The sequence below is a fragment of the Hoplias malabaricus genome, chromosome 2 (genome assembly GCF_029633855.1).
Source record: "Hoplias malabaricus isolate fHopMal1 chromosome 2, fHopMal1.hap1, whole genome shotgun sequence".
NCBI classification, from domain to species: Eukaryota; Metazoa; Chordata; class Actinopteri; order Characiformes; family Erythrinidae; genus Hoplias; species Hoplias malabaricus.
Genome location: NC_089801.1, coordinates 73,952,630 through 73,972,675, shown reverse-complemented (window position 1 = coordinate 73,972,675; position 20,046 = coordinate 73,952,630). Strand labels below are relative to the sequence as shown.

General features: G+C 38.9%; 1 protein-coding gene and 1 pseudogene across 2 annotated transcripts; both read left to right on the top strand.

Moving 5' to 3' along the window:
- The first annotated feature begins 237 nt into the window (after positions 1–237).
- LOC136678013 (uncharacterized) lies at positions 238–1,065 on the top strand (annotated as a pseudogene).
- A 13,558-nt stretch (positions 1,066–14,623) lies between these two features.
- Positions 14,624–19,449, top strand: LOC136687269 (small integral membrane protein 11-like). Of its 2 annotated transcripts, XM_066661607.1 has the most exons (4): positions 14,624–14,872; positions 15,062–15,212; positions 15,885–16,119; positions 18,437–19,448. In XM_066661607.1, exons 2-3 carry the CDS (start codon positions 15,198–15,200, stop codon positions 16,071–16,073), a joined length of 204 nt encoding a protein of 67 aa, XP_066517704.1. In that variant the 5' UTR covers positions 14,624–14,872; positions 15,062–15,197; the 3' UTR covers positions 16,074–16,119; positions 18,437–19,448. The 2 variants fall into 2 exon arrangements, with proteins under 2 accessions (XP_066517704.1, XP_066517705.1); XM_066661608.1 differs by lacking the exon at positions 14,624–14,872 and having other exon boundaries at positions 14,886–15,212; positions 18,437–19,449.
- Positions 19,450–20,046: the final 597 nt, after the last annotated feature.

Below are 20,046 nucleotides of genomic sequence, written 5' to 3'. Positions count from 1 at the left end.
GTTTTTATTTTTTATTTTTTCATGGCCCCAAAACTCAGTCACACCATTTGCTTACTTTGTTATATAAAAAAAAAAATCAAGTTTCTTTCTTATTGCAAGATATTCAGTGTCAAGCAGATACACTAGGCTGAGCTTACTTGAAGTGCGCACTTTGTAACAGTACTATCTAGGAAAATCTAAGTATCAGATCGGGACTTTATATATTTGTATATCATTTATACTTGTACCTGCAATACAATGGCTACTGCTGGCTGTTTTGCCTGCTCAGAGTGTGGCATGTTTAGTTTAACCCCCTTTTCCACCTCTAGCGATAATGATAATGGTTGTGTTTGTGCTAAGTGCCAGCTAGTTAACTCTCTGGTGGATAAAGTGGACAAGCTAGAAGTGCGTATCCGGAGCTTATTATCAAGGGATAAACATAGCTGGAAAGCTAAGGCTGATGCTAACACTGAGGCCAAAGCTAGCCCACCAGTACTCCACGCTCCTCCAATTCACGTGTCAAACAGGTTTGCCCCGCTCAGTAAAGCACCCGCTGAGGAGCCTGTTAAGAGTGCTGTGGTTACAGGAGATTCTATCATTCGACACGTGAAATTAGCTACTCCTTTAGTAGCACCAACAGTAACAGTTAGCTGTTTACCGGGAGCCAGAGTGCCAGACATTAGTGGCAACCTTAGATTGTTAGCTAATAGGAGATATTCGAGGATAGTCATTCATGTAGGGGCCAATGATATTCGTCTGTGGCAGTCTGAGGTAACTAAGGGTAATATTAGAGAGGTGATTAAACTGGCCCAGACGATGTCTGATGCCATAATCTGCTCGGGTCCCATCCCAATGCAGCGCGGTGCTGAAGCGTACAGCACACTTTCGGCATTAAACTCCTGGATGTCCAAGTAGTGTTCCAAAAACCAAGTGGGCTTTATAGATAATTGGTTACATTTCTAGGGCAAGCCTGGCCTTATAGGTAGGGATGGTATCCACCCCACGCGGGAGGGTGCTGCCTTACTTTCTTGCAGCATAGCACATAGTCTTTTAGTTAGTCATCAGAATAGCGTAAACAGCTGCTGACAATCCACAGCTGGGACCAGGCCACAGACAGAAAGGCTAAACCATACGTCTTGGAATTGCCTTGAGGCGTCACCTAGGTTCTGTTGCATTGAGACTGTCTCTTTCCCCCGAATTAAATGTAGAAGTAGAAAAACAAAATCAGCCTGTTTCAACAACCTCATCAATATTAAATCATACAAATATGATAGCAGCAACATCTCAAAACTAAAATTTGGGTTACTCAACATAAGATCACTAAACTCAAAAGCAGCCATCGTAAATGATATTATAAGTGATCATAAATTTGACGTTTTCTGTCTAACTGAAACGTGGGTTAGACCAAATGAATATTCAGCACTAAATTAAGCTAGCCCTCTAGACTATAATTATGTGCATAGCACAAGATTATCAGGCAAAGGAGGTGGATTATGTGTAATTTACTTACTCAAAATTTCTTAAAGAGTTCAGTGATTTCGCTGTAAACCTAGCTGTGTGCAATCAAGTTATAATTGTAGGAGATTTCAATATCCATTTTGAGAAGGCAGATGACCCACTAAAAAGGCATTTACTTCAATCCTAGACTCTATTGGTATTACTCAAAATGTAACAGGGCCTACACACTACTGTAGTCACACTTAAGACTTAGTTCTTAGAACTTGGTCTTAACATAGACATTACCGCAAACCTCAGCAATCTCCAACCATTACCTAATTTCATATGAACTATGTTTTAGCCAAAATATATGTATGTAATAAATAATAAATAATAAAACCATCTACCTTCCTACAATTTATAGAAAACCTCCCAGAACTATCAACTGTTCCACTCTGTCTGGAAGGGCAGCCTTATAGGGTATAAATATGCCCTCACTAAAGCTCGCTCAGCTTATCTGGCCTCGCTGATCTTCAATAATAAAAATAATCATAGAGTACGGTTTAGTGTGTTTTCCAGAATTACAAAAAACCATGCAGGTTCTGAATAACAAATTGCAGCAACTCTCACCAGTAAAGTCTTTATGGACTTTTTAAATAATAAAATTTAAAATATTATACAACAAACTCAACCCACGATATTAAATCCGACCTGGCTGCCACCCGATGTGGCTAATATAAAACATAATGTAATCATAAAAGAAAGACTTGAAAACTTTTACCCACTCTCGCAGTTAGAACTAGAGAAGATTATCACCTCCACAAACTACCAGCTATTATCAATCCTCTTTTAACTATAGTAAACTCATCCCTTATCCTGGGCTATGTAGCCAAATCTCTTAAACTAGCAGTTATTAAACCCCTGGTCAAGAAACCAAACCTTGGAAGTGTCTCTCTAAAGCCAAGGTGGTAAGAGGATCACCAATTCCACCATGGTTGCGAAGAAAGATAGTGCAGCAATACCAGAATGGTGTTACCCAGCGTAAAATAGCAAAGGCTTTTAAGTTATCATCATCAACCGTGCATAACATCATCAAAGGATTCAGAGAATCTGGAACAATTTCTGTGCGTAAGGGTCAAGGCCGTAAAACTCTACTGGATGCTCGTGATCTCCGGGCCCTTAAACGTCACTGCACCTCAAACAGGAATGCCACTGTCAAGCAAATAACAGAATGGGCTCAGGAATACTTCCAGAAAGCATTGTCAGTGAACTCAATTCACCGTGCCATCCGCCGTTGCCAGCTGAAACTCTACAGTGCAAAGAGGAAGCCATTTCTAAGCAAGCTCCACAAGCTCAGACGTTTGCACTGGGCCAGGGGTCTTTTAAAATAGAGTGTGGCAAAATGGAAGACTGTTCTGTGGTCAGATGAGTCACGATTTGAAGTTCTTTATGGGGAACACTGGGACGCCATGTCATCCGGACCAGAGAGGACAAGGATAACCCAAGTTGTTATCAACGCTCCGTTCAGAAGCCTGCATCACTGATGGTATGGGGTTGCATGAGTGCTTGTGGCATGGGCAGCTTGCATGTCCAGAAAGGCACCATTAATGCACAGAACAATTTTTAGGTTCTAGAACAAAATATGCTCCCATCTAGACGTCATCTCTTTCAGGGAAGACCCTGCATTTTTCAACAAGATAATGCCACTCCACATTCTGCAGCAATCACAACATCATGGCTACGTAGGAGAAGGATCCGGGTACTGAAATGGCCAGCCTGCAGTCCAGATCTTTCACCTATAGAGAACATTTGGCTCATCATAAAGAGGAAGGTGCGACAAAGAAGGCCTAAGACGATTGAACAGTTAGAGGCCTGTATTAGACATGAATGGGAGAGCATTCATTCATTCATTCATTCATTCATTCATTATCTGTAACCGCTTATCCAATTCAGGGTCGTGGTGGGTCCAGAGCCTACCTAGAATCATTGGGCACAAGGCAGGAATACACCCTGGAGTATGGCTTGTCCCAACTTTTTGGGGATTTGTTGATGCCATGAAATTTTGAAACAACATATTTTTCCCTTAAAATGATACATTCTCTCAGTTTAAACTTTTGATCTGTGATTTGTGTTCTATTCTGAATAAAATATTAGATGTTGACACCTCCACATCAATGCATTCAGTTTTTATTCACAGTTTGTTTAGTGTCCCAACTTTTTTCGAATCCAGTTTGTAAGTTGAGTTTGTGTGGTTGTAGCTTTTGAAGTTAGATCTTGTTTTAAATGAAATAACTGGTCCCCTTAGCCAGATTTGCTGGAACGAAGTGAAGATAGTAATGCCTTTACACTAAAAGCTTTTGAATAATTGAAATGCATGCTTTTAGTTTCTGCAGCGTTGAAGCGGCTTATGTTTCCTTTGATATTTAAACTGGTCTGTAAATAATCATCCATTGAACTGTGGACCCAAAGCATCTGAAACAGAGTCTTCACGTATCCAGATTAGTTTTCCAAAATTAAAACAAAGCTATAAAATGTATAGGATATTACTAGAACTTGTTTCGCAGTGAATAATCTTAGTAGCATTATCTGATGATCTGAAAAAAAAAAACTGTTAATAGTCTTGTTAAGAAAGGGTTCTCATAAGAAAACTTGGCTCATTTGTAGTTTAACAGTCAACAAACTAGCATTATTTCTAACTAAATTGTACCCTTCTTCAATTATTACATTTTTATATTAAATTATTATATAATATTAATTATACATTTCTCATTCTAATCAACAGTTATATATCAGCTAATGGATAACCTGCTGCCTGTCTCAGCATGTTCTCTGAAAATCACAATAGACAATAGTGTATTCATAATAAATATTCACCCAACTCACCAATCCTCAAGTCCCACAATAGTCAAAGGACTGAGTAAATATAGGTTAGCGCTATTCCAAGACAAATAACAGTAGTTTCACATATATATATATATTTTGCATTTTAACAAAACAGACATTCTTCCCTCCTTATAAATGCATTCTTGCCTAGCAACTATTTTGAAATCATGCACAAATCAGTTTTTTCCTCAAAATATATACATTTATTTATTGTCTACCCTTTTCAGACCATATTTAAACTTTGAAAAGTTTTAGTAAGTTTAAAAAGTTACAGTAATAGCTGAAGTCTTAGCTAGTTAAGAATAGACAGCAGCTAACACAATAAATTCATAGAAGAATACAACACATTTTAATATTTTGAGCTCACGTGTACATATTTATAATATAAATATGTTCCTCATGTGGGCTTGAAGATCACACACATCAACAGTGGATACTGGACTACATATACTTAGAGTTAATTCATGGAGATGTAATGGGGCATATGAAATCAGTCATACATTCACTGTCTGTAACCGCTTATCCAGTTCAGGTTTGGGGTGGGTACAAGGTGGGAACACACCCTGGAGGGGGCGCCAGTCCTTCACAGGGTGACACACATTCACTCACACCTATAGACATGTTTGAGTCGCCAATACACCTACCAACGTGTGTTTTTGGACCGTGCTATGATGATGCTAGGAAGTGCTAGGATTCACATACCTCCTTCTAATGTACACCCCATTGTTAGAATAGATTTTGCATCTTTGCTTCAGCTCTTTCCCAGTTTAGAGCTCTCCTTACTGTCCAGGCTGCCTTGGTCTTCCGCCTGAGACTCTTCTGTTGTGATTAGAGGTACCCCTAGGTCTGGTTTAGTTGTCTTTCAGCAATGTGAACAGTAGACTGGAACCAGTAAAATGGAAGTGTTCACAGTCCTTTGACTATCTCATTTGGTGAAACCTATTTGACAGTCAGCCCTGTCATTCATTGACAATGAATGAATGAATGATTATCTACTACTACACCAGAGGCCACTTCAGCAGAAGGGGCAGTGAAGTAGTATCTGGTGCAAGAGCATGTGAGTCTATGTATCACTTGCACATATAATGAAGGTTTGCCTGCCACCGCTCTAATTAGACTTCACTTCTTAACTTTAATTAGGGGCTTGTGGCCTAAATATGTAAGCTCTTCATCATCTAAAAACAGCTTGCAAACAGCATATGAAGTTTTGAAGCCTCACTAAAAGACCAAAAACAAAGTAAATCACTTCACAGGCATCATTTGAAAGACTAGAGCACATTCACATCATGTACAGCTGGTGGGTCACTTTTTTTTTCTAACCTCTTTAGATCTAGCCTTGTTTATATTAGTCAGTTGCTTTTACCATTTGTCTAATTCACAATGTCTGCTACCTTCACAGTTTTTTACGTTGCTAACTGTTGTATTAGTTTTTGTCTCTATTGGCCATTGGTAATAATGGAGACTGCTTAGGAATGTCCTCTTCGGCAGTGAATCAACTGGATCACCAGTTAGCAAAGCTGGTTCAGGTATTGTTGGAGGAGTAAAAAAACTCCAGCAGCAGAAGAAATCTCTACCCCAGCCCTACAATCGCAGTGCATTCCAGGGGTTGTTGTCTCCACTCCCACACTAGAGTGGGGCTGGGAATGTCAGCTTAGCTGGCGAAAGCCGATGTATTAGATGGAGCTGTTCGTGTCACATTGTCAGATTCAACAGCCATCCCAGCACAGCTTAACAGATACTGCAGGACAACAAAGTACTGTGAGAATCTGTCATTTTAAATTAACATTAAAAATCCAATCCAGAGAGTATGGCAGTCATCTTGTTTTGAAACATTTACATATTTGATAATTATTGTATGTCAAGGAAGTGCAGATGTTTTGACACCGAGACCATGAGAAATGAATGTAAAAATTCCATCCATCAAAAAACTAGGTTTAGAAAAAAAAATTGGGTTTTGCATATTATGCAAAGTAGCAAGGAAATCGTAGTGGATATAATTTAGTGGTTCTATTGATCTGTTTTGTTTGTCAGGAATATGTAAAACATAAAAATACTTTATAACCAAATGAGTACCAGATACAGGGAAAACATTAAAAAGTTTTTACTTTAACTGAAGCGTCACCCCCTTGAGGCCAACCAAGCTCATTTCTTGCATCTCAGTAGCGGGAGGGACTAAAACTGGTTACAGTTTGGTCTGTGCCTGTCAAAAGTTTCAATTTTTTTTTCAGGAGCAAGGGAGACAGGAAGACTGTCAAGTGTGCCTAACTATGCCTAGTGCCTTTTTTCAAATATACTGTCTATCCATACACTTCTATTTTCTTGCAGTAATCATTTATTTTAGGTAGAACTCAAAATATCCAAAGAGCATTTTATTTTCATTGCTGTCTCGTGTCCTTATTTTCACTGCTCATGCATGAACAAAATCATGCACAGATCATGGCTCATGTCTGACTTGTTCATGTTTGTAGTTTGAATGTTAGATCCTCTTTTGTAAGTCACTTTGGATAAAAGCATCTGCCAAATGCATAAATGTAAATGTAAATGACTATTGTCATGACCCCTAAGTTGAATATGGTGTCATCACCCAGTCAGCATTCTCATGTAATTGTTTCAAATTCTTGAGGCAGTCAGCCATATCACATTTTACAACATATGTCAGTAAGTTTTGCTGCTATAACAAAAACCCTGTGAAGCATTGTTGGTGTGATCCCAAAGCAAATTCTGAAATGAAAACCTGCTATTTTTAATTAGTCTTTTCAGGAAGTGCAATATTGTACTTCCGCGCCTTGAACCAGCACCAAAGAACGTATGGATAAACTTAACTGTTGGTAATATGAATGTGGACTTTTTAATTCCCATAATATATTTTTCAAAAAGTAATAAGGACACATTTTGGGAAAAAAAATCTGAATCTTATAGTAGTCCTGAAATGACATTTTCTCTAGGAAAATTAGGGAATGTTTACCCAGTAACACAGACAGATCATTCAACAAGCTGCTGTAGTTTTGAGGGGCTTATGGTAGTTCTAGGTCATATCTAGTTAGAAAAGAAAAGGGATCTCTGAAATTACACTCACAAAACTTTTTAAAGCTAAAGCATGGCCACAGAATTGTGGAGACATTTTTAATAGTTAACCTCTATTTGAAATTCTGTTTTATATTCAAGTTGTGATAAGAGATCATCAATGTGCAGGGGCTTGTTGATACTTTTTTTTTATTATGCATTTTAACTATGTGGCCAAGATGTAAAAAGTGATGTGTGTATTACTATAAAAATCTTTAGTAGAAAGGGTTAAATATGTTGAATTGAGAATAGGCTAAAACGGGTTCTTGTGAACAGGGTCATTAGAGGTGAGACTGGATCAAGGCCAAATACACTAATTTGTATACATTATGAATGGTAGCAACATGAAATATTTTGTGATGCTTTATTTACACTATTTTTTCTTCAGGGAATAAGAGAAACATTCATTCATTTATTTATTGTCAGCTTATCCAGTTCAGGGTCATGGTGGGTCCAGAGCCTACCCGGAATCACTGGGCGCAAGGTGGGTAACACACACGGGAGGGGGCACCAGTCCTTTGCAGGGCGACACACTCACACATTCAAACCTATGCACACTTTTGAGTAGCGAATCCACCTACCAACATGTGTTTTTCAGAATATAGTATTAGTATTTCTGATATTTTGGTTATTCAGTCCTGCAATAGGAAATATAACCATGTTAGATCTCAGCATAGCTTTGGATAAATTATTAGCATTTGTGTTGAAGTTAAGATGAGATTAAACACAATTGATTTTGGTTATTTTTAGGATAAGGTTAAGGTTAAGGTCAGTGTATTAGGTTTATGGATAGAATTGAGCGGAGGTTTTGAGTTAAAGTTGAAGCTAGGGTTTGACTAAGGGCTTGATTTAGATTTAGATTTTAGAATTGCATCTATCTTATAGAGCCATAAACAAACAAGGGGTTTTGGGTATCCAGCTTGTAAAAAACAAGGAATCAACACCATAAACCTGAAAAGCCCATCCTGTTAAACTGTGGTGGCAGGTGGGAGGCTGAACTGCAGATAAGGGATAACTGCATATTTATATATCAACACATGAATAGGAAGGCAAAGGTGTAGAACTGTATCTAAGCCACTTTTAAGATATTAGCGTATATGTTTTTGTTTTGGGGGGGAACGGTGGCACAGCCGGTAATATCACAGTCACACAGCTCCAGGGACCTGGAGGTTGTGGGTTCAAGTCCCACTCGGGTGACTGTCTGTGAGGAGTTTGGTGTGTTCACCCAATGTCAGCGTGAGTTTCCTACGGGTTTCCTCCCACGGTCCAAAAACACACATTGGTAGATGGACTGGCGACTCAAACGTGTCCGTAGGTGTGAGTGAATGTGTGTGATGGTGTCACCCTGTGAAGGACTGGCGCCCCCTCCAGGGTGTGTTCCTGCCTTGAGCCCAATGATTTCGGGTAAGCCCTAGATCAACCTGAACCAGATAAGCGGGTACAGACAATCAACAAATGTTTTTGTTTTTTAATAATTCTAAAGATGTAATTTTGAGGAACAGATGACTTTTTAGGGGTGTAATTGAATATTTGAGCAGGACTTTAATTATGGTCACAAATACGTTAATTAGTTAGGAAACAAGTAAAACATAATTTATAAGTTTACACTTGGATCAGATTCCAGAGATTTTGTTCATTTTTGCTCACATAAATCATTCTGTATTCTAGACTGCACTGACAAGCCTGTGTGAGCTTAAATAAAGACCTAGATGCTGTCATTTACAGCTGAAAAATTAAAATGGAATTTATTCAAGCAAAACAAAAATGAACAGAGTTACATCAATTTACAGTAAAGTTAAACAAGATAAATGGCAAACTAATTTAATATGATCAACATAAGACTAAGCTATTTAAACTTTTAAAACAGTCAAATTTAAAGGATAATAAGTAAAAAATAAAATAAATTATTACTAATAATTAAGATAAAATAAAACAATATATGATAAAATAAAATGAATTGGAGAAAAAATACTGCTAGTAAAATATTAATATATTTAAGTAAAAAATATATAAAAAGACAACCACAACTAAAATATTTACAAGATGTCTGAAGGAGGGCGGCACAGTGGCGCAGCAGGTAGGTGACACAGTCACACCACTCCAGGGACTTGGAGGTTGTGGGTTTGATTCCCGCTCTGGGTGACTGTCTGTGAGGAGTGTGGTGTGTTCTCCCTGTGTCAGTGTGGGTTTCCTCTGGGTGACTGTCTGTGAGGAGTGGGTGTGTTCTCCCTGTGTCCACGTGGGTTTCCTCCGGGTGGCTGTCTGTGAGGAGTTGGAGTGTTCTCCCCGTGTCCGCGTGGGTTTCCTCCGGGTGCTCAGGTTTCCTCCCACAGTCCAAAAACACACGCTGGTAGGTGGATTGGCGACTCGACAGTGTGTGTGAGTGAATGTGTGTGTGTCTGTGTTGCCCTGTGAAGGACTGGTGCCCCCTCCAGGGTGTATTCCTGCCTTGCGCCCAATGATTCCAGGTAGGCTCTGGACCCACCGCGACCCTGAACTGGATAAGGGTTACAGATAATGAATGAATGAATGAAAGATGTCTGAAGGTGGCTAGAGACTTAAAGTTTAAAAAGTGTAAGTTACACCAGCACAGTAAATTCCAGCTTGTCGGTGCACTGTAGCCAAAAGATTTTCCCAGTTATGTAAAAACTCTCAGTACCTGACATGTGATCCAGTCACTGGATCATGTCTGCAAGTTACTGTGATTTATAGAATTAGTATATAGATAGAAATATAAGTTGATAAATGGATAGAGAGTGCTTTATAAATAAAAAGGTTGTGTGTTCCTCATCCTGCTGTTAGTGAAAAAATGAGTGCAGTAAGGGTAAATCATGAACAGTGCAGTAATGAACCACAGAGCAGAGTGATGGGTTGAGTCTAGTGGTTTGAGGGCATGCTTTTTTTACTTTTAACCATTAACACAGGCTACTGGTAGCAATTTCAAATTATGTTATTCAGGCTTGCAGCAAATATTCTTTGCTATATATATCTGGTCTGCTTCTAATAACTGAGGCTGTCGAGCATTGTAACAAATAAGATCCCCTACCTACTTTGAAAAAACTCTGAAACTTCCATAGCTCTTAACAACGCTAAATTTCTGCCCACCTACTGCTCTACATGATAAACACTAGTCAGCTGCACAAGCTGGCTTGTGTTGTTCTATGAGGTCCAAACTGGCCCCAATTTCCCAGAATCGAGTGTTGTTTTACCCAGCAGGCCATGCATTTGGTCTCCCAGTTGGGAGAGGAGGCCTGTGGTGCAAGGGGAGCAGGGAGGGTCAGCCCACTGAGGAGGCGTGACATTCCACATGCACCTCACTTCTCTGTCTGTGTTTGTTCAGATGGAGCCTGTCATGACTTTTCCTGGGCTGCTAAACAGCTTGAGTCATGTCATAAGTGCAGAGAGATTAAATTTGTCTCACAATAGAATTGTAACACATCGATCATTTTAGAATACCCACTTATAATATAAATTCCTATGTGATTTTCGTCAGGATTAATCTCTTGTCCAAGTAAAAATCATTTGAACATATAGTCTGAAGAATAGATCATTCATAGGCATAATGGCTGTGTAGAGGTCTTTTATCTTCTCACATAATGTACAAATGTGGTCATTTAAACTTTAAATCCATCATTTTTACCATATGATGTATGGTTGATATCCATAATTTTATTATATATATATATATATATATACACATCATATCTCCTAACAGTGAAATGAGATGTTTACCTTTCCTATACAACTTCAGCACAGATGTCCTTATGTCCATGTCTGTCTTTCGTTCTCCAGATTCTGCTCTGTACATATGTCACATATTACCATTTGTTTCAATCACAGTTTGATCATGTAGGTGTCAAGATGACATGCAAAAGTGGTGTCAGGTGACGTTTTTCAGTCCAGTGGGAAAATCTTTTTTGAAGAGTACGCCACTACCATCACTCTATTGCTCAGTTTATGAGATTAAACTCAGTACCTACACTGATAATTAGGGTGTGTGTCTGACACCTGCTACACGCATACATACACAGAAACAAAAGACTACTGCCCTGTCCACTTCTCCTGGCTTTAGTTCTTTCAATTAAATATTCTTGCACCTAATATTCCTTTGATATATTTGAGAATAACTTCCATCTCCTTTCATGTTAGGTCCAATCTTCAGAATCAAATTTAAAATGGAGATATTACACCCTCTGCTGGTTAACATGTAGACCAGTTAAAAAAATAATGGTAGCTCAATTTCAAAATTACATTATTTGTTTTTAATTATTAGTAAATAAAATTTTGGAACCAATGTTTTTAAACTGACTACAAGTGATTTTAAAGATCTCATCTCTTATAAATCTTCACCCAGACAATCCACTGGCTACAACTCAACCAAAAAGGCCAACAAGTCTTTTATCTTCTCACATAATGTACAAATGTGGTCATTTAAACTTTAAATCCATCATTTTTACCATATGATGTATGGTTGATATCCATAATTTTATTATATATATATATATATATATACACATCATATCTCCTAACAGTGAAATGAGATGTTTACCTTTCCTATACAACTTCAGCACAGATGTCCTTATGTCCATGTCTGTCTTTCGTTCTCCAGATTCTGCTCTGTACTCCAGTCCATATATGAGATTTCTATTTTTCGGTTGTTGTATTGTAGCCTAATCCTCTTTAGTAAGATTGTGTAAATAAGTTCACCATATATATCTCGCCTGGGTAGGATTGGCCGCCCTTGTTTTGGATGTTGGCATAAAAGGCAGTGTTGATGTCACACAGTTCCAGGGTCCTGGGATTGTCAATTTAATACCTGTTTCCTTGTGGTGCCCCGGGTTCCCTTTAAAATCCAAACACTGGTTGGTATGTGGATTGGCTGTTCAGAAAATGTGGTCATAGTGTGTGTGTGTGTGTGTGTGTGTGCGCGAGATGGACTGGCTCAATGACCAAGGTGTGTTCTTGCCTTGCACCCAGGAATTGCGAGTAGGCTCCAAACAGGATGGAGCAGTTACAGAGAATGCATGATCAATCAGGTGCTTTATTCTAGAAACAACGCATCCTGTTGCATATAGGGCTGTAATTATAAGAAAACTGAGATTCAGGCATCTCAACCTGTCACACCTGTCACATATTACCATTTGTTTCAATCACAGTTTGATCATGTAGGTGTCAAGATGACATGCAAAAGTGGTGTCAGGTGACGTTTTTCAGTCCAGTGGGAAAATCTTTTTTGAAGAGTACGCCACTACCATCACTCTATTGCTCAGTTTATGAGATTAAACTCAGTACCTACACTGATAATTAGGGTGTGTGTCTGACACCTGCTACACGCATACATACACAGAAACAAAAGACTACTGCCCTGTCCACTTCTCCTGGCTTTAGTTCTTTCAATTAAATATTCTTGCACCTAATATTCCTTTGATATATTTGAGAATAACTTCCATCTCCTTTCATGTTAGGTCCAATCTTCAGAATCAAATTTAAAATGGAGATATTACACCCTCTGCTGGTTAACATGTAGACCAGTTAAAAAAATAATGGTAGCTCAATTTCAAAATTACATTATTTGTTTTTAATTATTAGTAAATAAAATTTTGGAACCAATGTTTTTAAACTGACTACAAGTGATTTTAAAGATCTCATCTCTTATAAATCTTCACCCAGACAATCCACTGGCTACAACTCAACCAAAAAGGCCAACAAGATTTTATAGTGGGATGAAATGAGTTCCAGACGTTCTGTGTGGTATGTGGAATGGCAAATCAAGCTTTTAGAGTGATATAACTGCTTAAAGATATGTGTCATTTGCCACGGATGCTTCTCACCATAAGTGGGACTGAGAGCAGCACCTTACCATGGTGCTGTGGGCAAACCATCTGGACAGAATAAGGGGACAACTTGAAGCCTGCTTGGTGAGGTGGTCCACAGAATCCAGGTAGGTCATTGAGATGTGGTGGTCCATGGGACTAGTTTGGGAAGTATGCAAAGTAAGTCCAATATTTCCTCAAGGCAAGTTAAAATGAGGCTCAGTAGTGTGTGTGTGTGGCCGCCGCATGACTGTATGACCTCTCTACAACACCTTGGCATGCTCCTGATGAGGCGGCCAGAGGCCTAGCATTGTCATGCATCAGAAGCAACCCAGGGCCCACCGCACCAGCATATGGTCTCACAATGGCTCTGAGGATCTCATCCTGGTACCTAATGGCAGTCAAGGTACCTCTGACTAGCACATGGAGGCCCTCCAAAGAAATGCCTCCCCACACCATTACAGACCCACTGCCAAACCAGTCATGCTGGAGGATGTTGCAGGCAGCAGAACGTTCTCCATGGCATCTCCAGGCTCTCACATCTGCCACATGTGCTCAGTGTGAACCTGTTCTCATCCGTGAAGAGCACAGGGCACCAATGGTGAATCTGCCAATCTTGGTGTTCACTAGCAAATGCCAATCACCCTGCACAGTTTTGGGCTGTAAAAGCACAAGCCCCACTTGTGAACGTCGCGCCCTCATGTCTGTTTCTGACAGTTGGCGCAGAAACATGAATATTAGTGGCCTGCTGGGTTCTCCCGTTGCCTGCTCCCTTTGTACAACAGCAGGTGAAATTGGTTCACAATCAGTGTGGCTTCCTAACTGGACAGGTTGATTTCACAAAAGTGTGATTGACTTGGGGTTGCACCGTGTTGTTTAAGTGTTCCCTTTGTGTTTTTGAGCAGTGTATAAGCATTAGATTAAATCCCCTTATTAAAGAAATATGATTATTAGGGTGATAATTGTTTTATACTTGTTTATATTTAATTCGCCGTATGCAGTTTTGGAAACCTCAAGTAAATAATAACAGTAAACTAAGATTATGTAATTCACGGGAAAAAATGGGAGCATGCACAGAGCTGTAGAGTAGCACATTTCGACAAGGTATCACTAGCATATGTTGACCAGACGTACTCTTTTACCCGGACATGTCCTCTTATTTACACTTAAAAAATGTCCGGGCGGAATTTCACAAACGTCCGGGATTTTGTTTTTCTAGAGCTTACATAGAATTTGGAGAAGCGTTTGGTTTACAAACTAGTCCCGCCCTCCCCTACTCCGTTTGGTTCGCTTGAGTGAGAAGGGGGCGTGGTGAAGTAGCCTAGAATCTTCGGATTGGACGGTCTGACTGTAGAGCTACCGTTATTGGTCGATCACCTTCTCTGTAAACATTTAATTGGTCAGTCTGCACGTCAGTAGTCCCCTCCCCCCTCCCGTTAAGTTCACCGCTAAGTTAGCTTTTTGAGCTAAAGGCTAAAAACACAGCTACAGACTAGTCTTATACTTCCTTTGACGTTTCCTTTAAAATAAGAGTCCTTATTTTAAATAGAAATCGGGACAAAATCTATGAATTTTTACTCAATTAATTCGTTTAATACACTTCTTTCATAGAGAGGCTAGGCCACATTATTTAAACTAAACCTTCGTTCTGATGTGGTCTAGTAACTGCTCACTGATACCGGACTACACTGCGTGGCGTAAGAATGATTTATTTTGTTTATACGTCTTATGCATTTGTGTATGTTAGCAAACATATTTCATTTTGACCTCCGTTTTATAAAAGCGTTTAGTCGTGTTAGCCCGTCACTGCGATTAACAGTGGTTTATTGCTTTAGTAACTGTTGGTGTGACCGGTGTTTACCAAAGTGTTTGTTGTGTTTTGGAAGTTATTTTTTACGCTAGGTTATTCGTACATTCGCCCTCCCCTCGGAGCCTATTTTAAGGCTAGACGTTTTCAAGAGAACATACGGGAAGCGTGTCAGTGGGATTATTGTTGAAGGGAACAGACAACAAACATCGAACATGATTAACTGGAAGGTAAGGAATTAATTTCCATACACAGTGCACCAATGAGAAAGTTAATATTTAAAAGTTTTCGATTAAGTTACGTGCTTTAAAATGTTTCTTTCCGAATGATACACGCCTCATATGTGTATATATTAGAGTATTTCTATCTGTTTTGTAGTTTGTTTGCTTTTTATTATTCTTGGTAACATTTCTTATGGCTGAGATTTCATATAAATTCTATTATGTCATTCATATTATTGCACACACAAAAAAAAGGTTACTTTGGTTATAGCTACAAATGTTACTGGTAAATTTGTAAGTATATTTCCACGTTTTTATTTAAAGGTTTTGGCTTTCAAGATTTTTAAATGTAGTGTGGCTAAATATCAAGGAAAACACACTACTACTGCTGCATAACAGCTGCTCAAAGCTCTTGTTGGGGGTTCCCTGCCCCCTCCTCAGGTTTTAGACTCAGCTGTTCTGGACATTTCCAGAGATGTTCCAAGAGTCATTGGGAATGAATATGGTGTTTTCTGAGGTTATAAACTCTCTAATGAATTTGGCTTCTAACTTGAATTATACAGAGACTGCACTATTAATGTTGGTTTTAGGTAAATGTTTTTTTTTACTGAAACATAGGCAGATAACTGCCCAGAAAAACTGCTGTGACAACGGTGTGAGAATCTTGTTCATACTTTTTAGGCTTTGGACAATGTTCCGTTACTCTTCTACATTCTGGCAGCTAAGACCCTGCTTTTGTGTCTTGCCTTTGCTGGAGCCAAACTCTATCAGCAGAAAAAAGCAGCATCAGCTCTAAAACAGCAAATGGAGATGAAAAGGAAGCTTGCTCAGGAAACACAGAAACTTATTGACAGCAAGAAAGATGACTGAATGACTGGATGCACGAGGGAAAATTGTCCCTTGTAGGCACACTTTGGTAAGCTCACTCCTCTTATGAAATTAAATCCACTTGAGTGTTATCAAGATACATTCTCATTTCACAACCGTTATCTGACATGAAGTTGTCTTTTATGCAGAGATGTACACCACTGTGCATCCAATAAATGTAAATCAAACAAGTTTTTGTATATACACTGTATTGCCAAAAGTATTGACTCAAAAGTGTCCGTAGGTGTGAGTGTGTGTTGCCCTGTGAAGGACTGGCGCCCCCTCCAGGGTGTATTCCTGCCTTGAGCCCAATGATTCCAGGTAGGCTCTGGACCCACCGTGACCCTGAATTGGATAAGGGTTACAGATAATGAATGAATGAATGAATGAATGAATGCCAAAAGTATTTACTCACCCAACCATGTAATTGAATTCAGGTGTTTCAATCACTTCCGTGGCCACAGGTGTATAAATCCAAGCACCTAGGCATTCCCAACCAGACTGCTTCTACAAACATTAAGCGGATGCTGAGGCACAGTAACTTTCTGCAGAGTCGATCACGATAGACCTTCAGACTTTGTGGCCTTCAGATTACCTCAATATTAGTGCTTAAAGCAGGGGTGTCCAAACTTTTTTCACTGAGGGCCACATGCATAAAAATATAGGTGGGGCTGGGCCACTTACTAGAAATTAGATATGCAGCCTTAACTTTAGTGTATTAAAGTTAGAAAAATCAATTAAAAGTGGTCAGATATTTTATATTGTTGAATATAATTAAAGACAACTTTCCATAAATGGATCTTTATTGATTTATTAAAAAAAAAACATTGGTAGCTTTTTCTCAGAACAGCAGCCTCCGATTTCCTCTTAGAAGATTTACAGTACAGAGAAAAAAACAATAAAGGGGAAAATAGGACGGGTAAATTTTTTAAGCTTGTTATTAACATTCGTTTGAAACGGTTATCAACATTGACAAACTGAACTGGACTTAATAACAGGAGTGCATATAATTTTAGTAAATTATTTTGGTGAGCTGCGCTAGGTATTTAAATCGGGCCATCCAGCTGCGGTGCTGATCCGATGCCACTTGTGCCAAAAATCCAGACAGATGTAACTTGATCAAGTAGCACATCTGCATCAGATGAGATCAGCTGACTTTGTACTCTGTGTTAAGAAAAACACATATAAGAAAGTGGTGCGCAAAAGCAGGGTAGTGACAGAATTGATGTGCATTATTGATATTTGAAGCATGTGTACTTGCACATGCGTTAACTCACGGGTACTGTGGAATATTTTACTCACCTAAAGTGGGAATGACATTGCACTCAGTGGAAGCGGTGCTGCTGCGCTTTGGACCAAAAGATGGCTGGCAGGTCAGGAGTAAACTTAGTGGTTGAGAGGCAAAGGACATTATGGAGATGGCTGTCGGTCATTTTGGTTCTCAATCTGCTTTTGTTCAGTGCTAACAGCGAAAATGTTTGCTCACATATGTATGTTGCGCCAAATAGACTGATCTTTTTTTTTTTTCGCGTGTGTAAATAAAGGTGGAAGGGAACCAAACATCGAACCCCTCTGTGTTATTTCAAGTCTACCCTACATCGTCTTAGGCCTCTCGCCCGACTCTACCCATAGAGAACACCTCCCACCATTACACCTTGCGATGGTAAAGGGGTGAGCTTTATCACAAGGGTCTATAAAGACATAGATGAGCGAGTTTGGTGTGGGAACGGGCCTGCACAGAGTCCTAAAAACCTTTGGGGAGAAATAGAACAGAAACTGTAAACCAGGTCTTCTTGTCCAACACCAGTGTCTGATCTCACAAAGGTGCTTTTGGAAGAATGGTCAAAACTTCCCATAAACACGCTCCTAAACCTTGTGAGAAAACCTTTCCAAAAGAGTTGAAGCTGTTGTAGCTGCAAAGGGCAGGCCAACATCATATCAAACCCAATGGATTAAGAATGGGATTTCATTCATTCATATGCGTGCAAAGCTAGGTGAGCAAACACAATTTGGCAATATAGTGTATTTCTGGGCTGTATGAGCTGAAATTATTTTGATAATCATAGAAGCAGTCATTTTGCCATCAGAAAAGAGTAAACCGCATTTATAAAAGTGATTAATTAACATTATATATTTTCAAAAATGTGAATACAGTCCACACAGTGGGTCTGCTAAATGAAGGGCCATGTTTAAAATAAGTTTAGTGAAGAATCTCTGATGTATCCAACCACTAGTGGTCAGTGCAATGATTTTCTAATAAGAATATTTGGTGTAAATTACTGATTACTCCTTTAAGCAGTTGTTTTAATACACATTAGAATGCCTGTGGCATTGTTCACTAATTGTTACCTTTTTGTTTTCCACAGAGGTCTTATTGCCAAGGTGTATTCTCACACGGAAACAATGGGGCCATATTGGAAGAGGAGTGGAATGTACAATTTAGTTGAACTGAGCTAATCCCTGTGGACTTTTTTTCAGTCTTATTTAAATAAATATTTAATGTAAAAAAATGTTTCTAGACAGTTGAGGTATTCTGTTATAAACAATAAAAACAAGATTCTGTAATTTGTTAATTTTCTGGAAGAAAATTGTCTAACAGTTCAAAAAATATTCTCAATATTTCTCAATAACAGGATTTCAAAAAAATGGCACAACTTACAGCACATAAGGTAGTAAAAAATTCAGAAAATCCTGAAAAATATGTGTATGGAAAGATCAGAAACTGTTATCGAATGTGAAACCATAATGTTAGTGAAATGAATATAGCCACATGTGCTCAGGAGTTCTGATAATGGATGTTATTTAACACAATTTGCAGCTTCATCAAGGAACGCAACCGGAAATATTAATACACTAGAAGATTGCTATACATCAAGTCTATGCAGAAACATTGCCAGTAATTTTACTTGCCAACATCCCCCCCCCCCCCACTATATTTTTTCACACTCCTGTTTGAATAACTCCTGATACATACTGATTGGCAATAATGCATAATTTAGTTCCTTTTAACTACAGTATTCAGCTCTACTTACCGCATAGGTGTATTTTAGTTTTACAAATAGGTTGTAGTCCTATTGCTCTGCACACATCGTTAGCTCACTTTCAACTTGTTTTTTAAATGGTCAGGATGCTCAACGCACAATACCATTGGGCAGGTATTATTTGGGTGGAAGACTGCAGTGACACTGATGTGGTTATACGTTAACGTGTGTTGCTTTGGTAGAAGTGGATCAGACAGTGCTGCTGGAGTTTTAAAACACCTCTACATCACTACTGGACTCTGGCAATGACCATGCAACCATAGGAAGGAGGATGCTAATGACAGGAACAGTTTGGCCTTCTATTTATTTACACTCAAAAGCATGAAATCCAACACCAAATAAACAGATTCTGGTGAGCAAACAAAAAACAAACCTCTTCTTTTTATCACTGACACTTTTTGGGTCTTTGCAAGGAGTTTCTCATTGAGAGTACACAACAGACAATTAAGGCTAAACTTGTTCCTTTTCCACCAACCAAAAGATCCAGAGAACACAGAGTCCTTTGGGCAATGTCCTGTGAGCAATGAACGGGCAGGAAGAGAACACAAACTGCAGGTACAGATGAGCTACTGTCTCTGTCTTCAAATCTACATGGTGTACCAGTAAAGCAGGTGTGTGTATTACAGTAGGTTTAGGTTTAGTGTTTAAAAAGCATTCATTAGCACTGCCAAATCTGATCTTCTCATATACTACTGTTTACAACATAACAAATACAAATGAATGTGTGGATTTACATATCACTGAAATTTGAAAGCACAAATTAAAATTGAGCTGGTATCCACACCTGTGAATTTAGTTGAGTGTTATTCAAGGAAATATTTATGGTCAACTATTATTTATATGACCAGGCCTAGTTTAACAAAATTGGCATAGGACATTTCAGTAGATTGACCAAGCTGTATAAGGGGTATTTAATAAAACACTTTTACCATAGG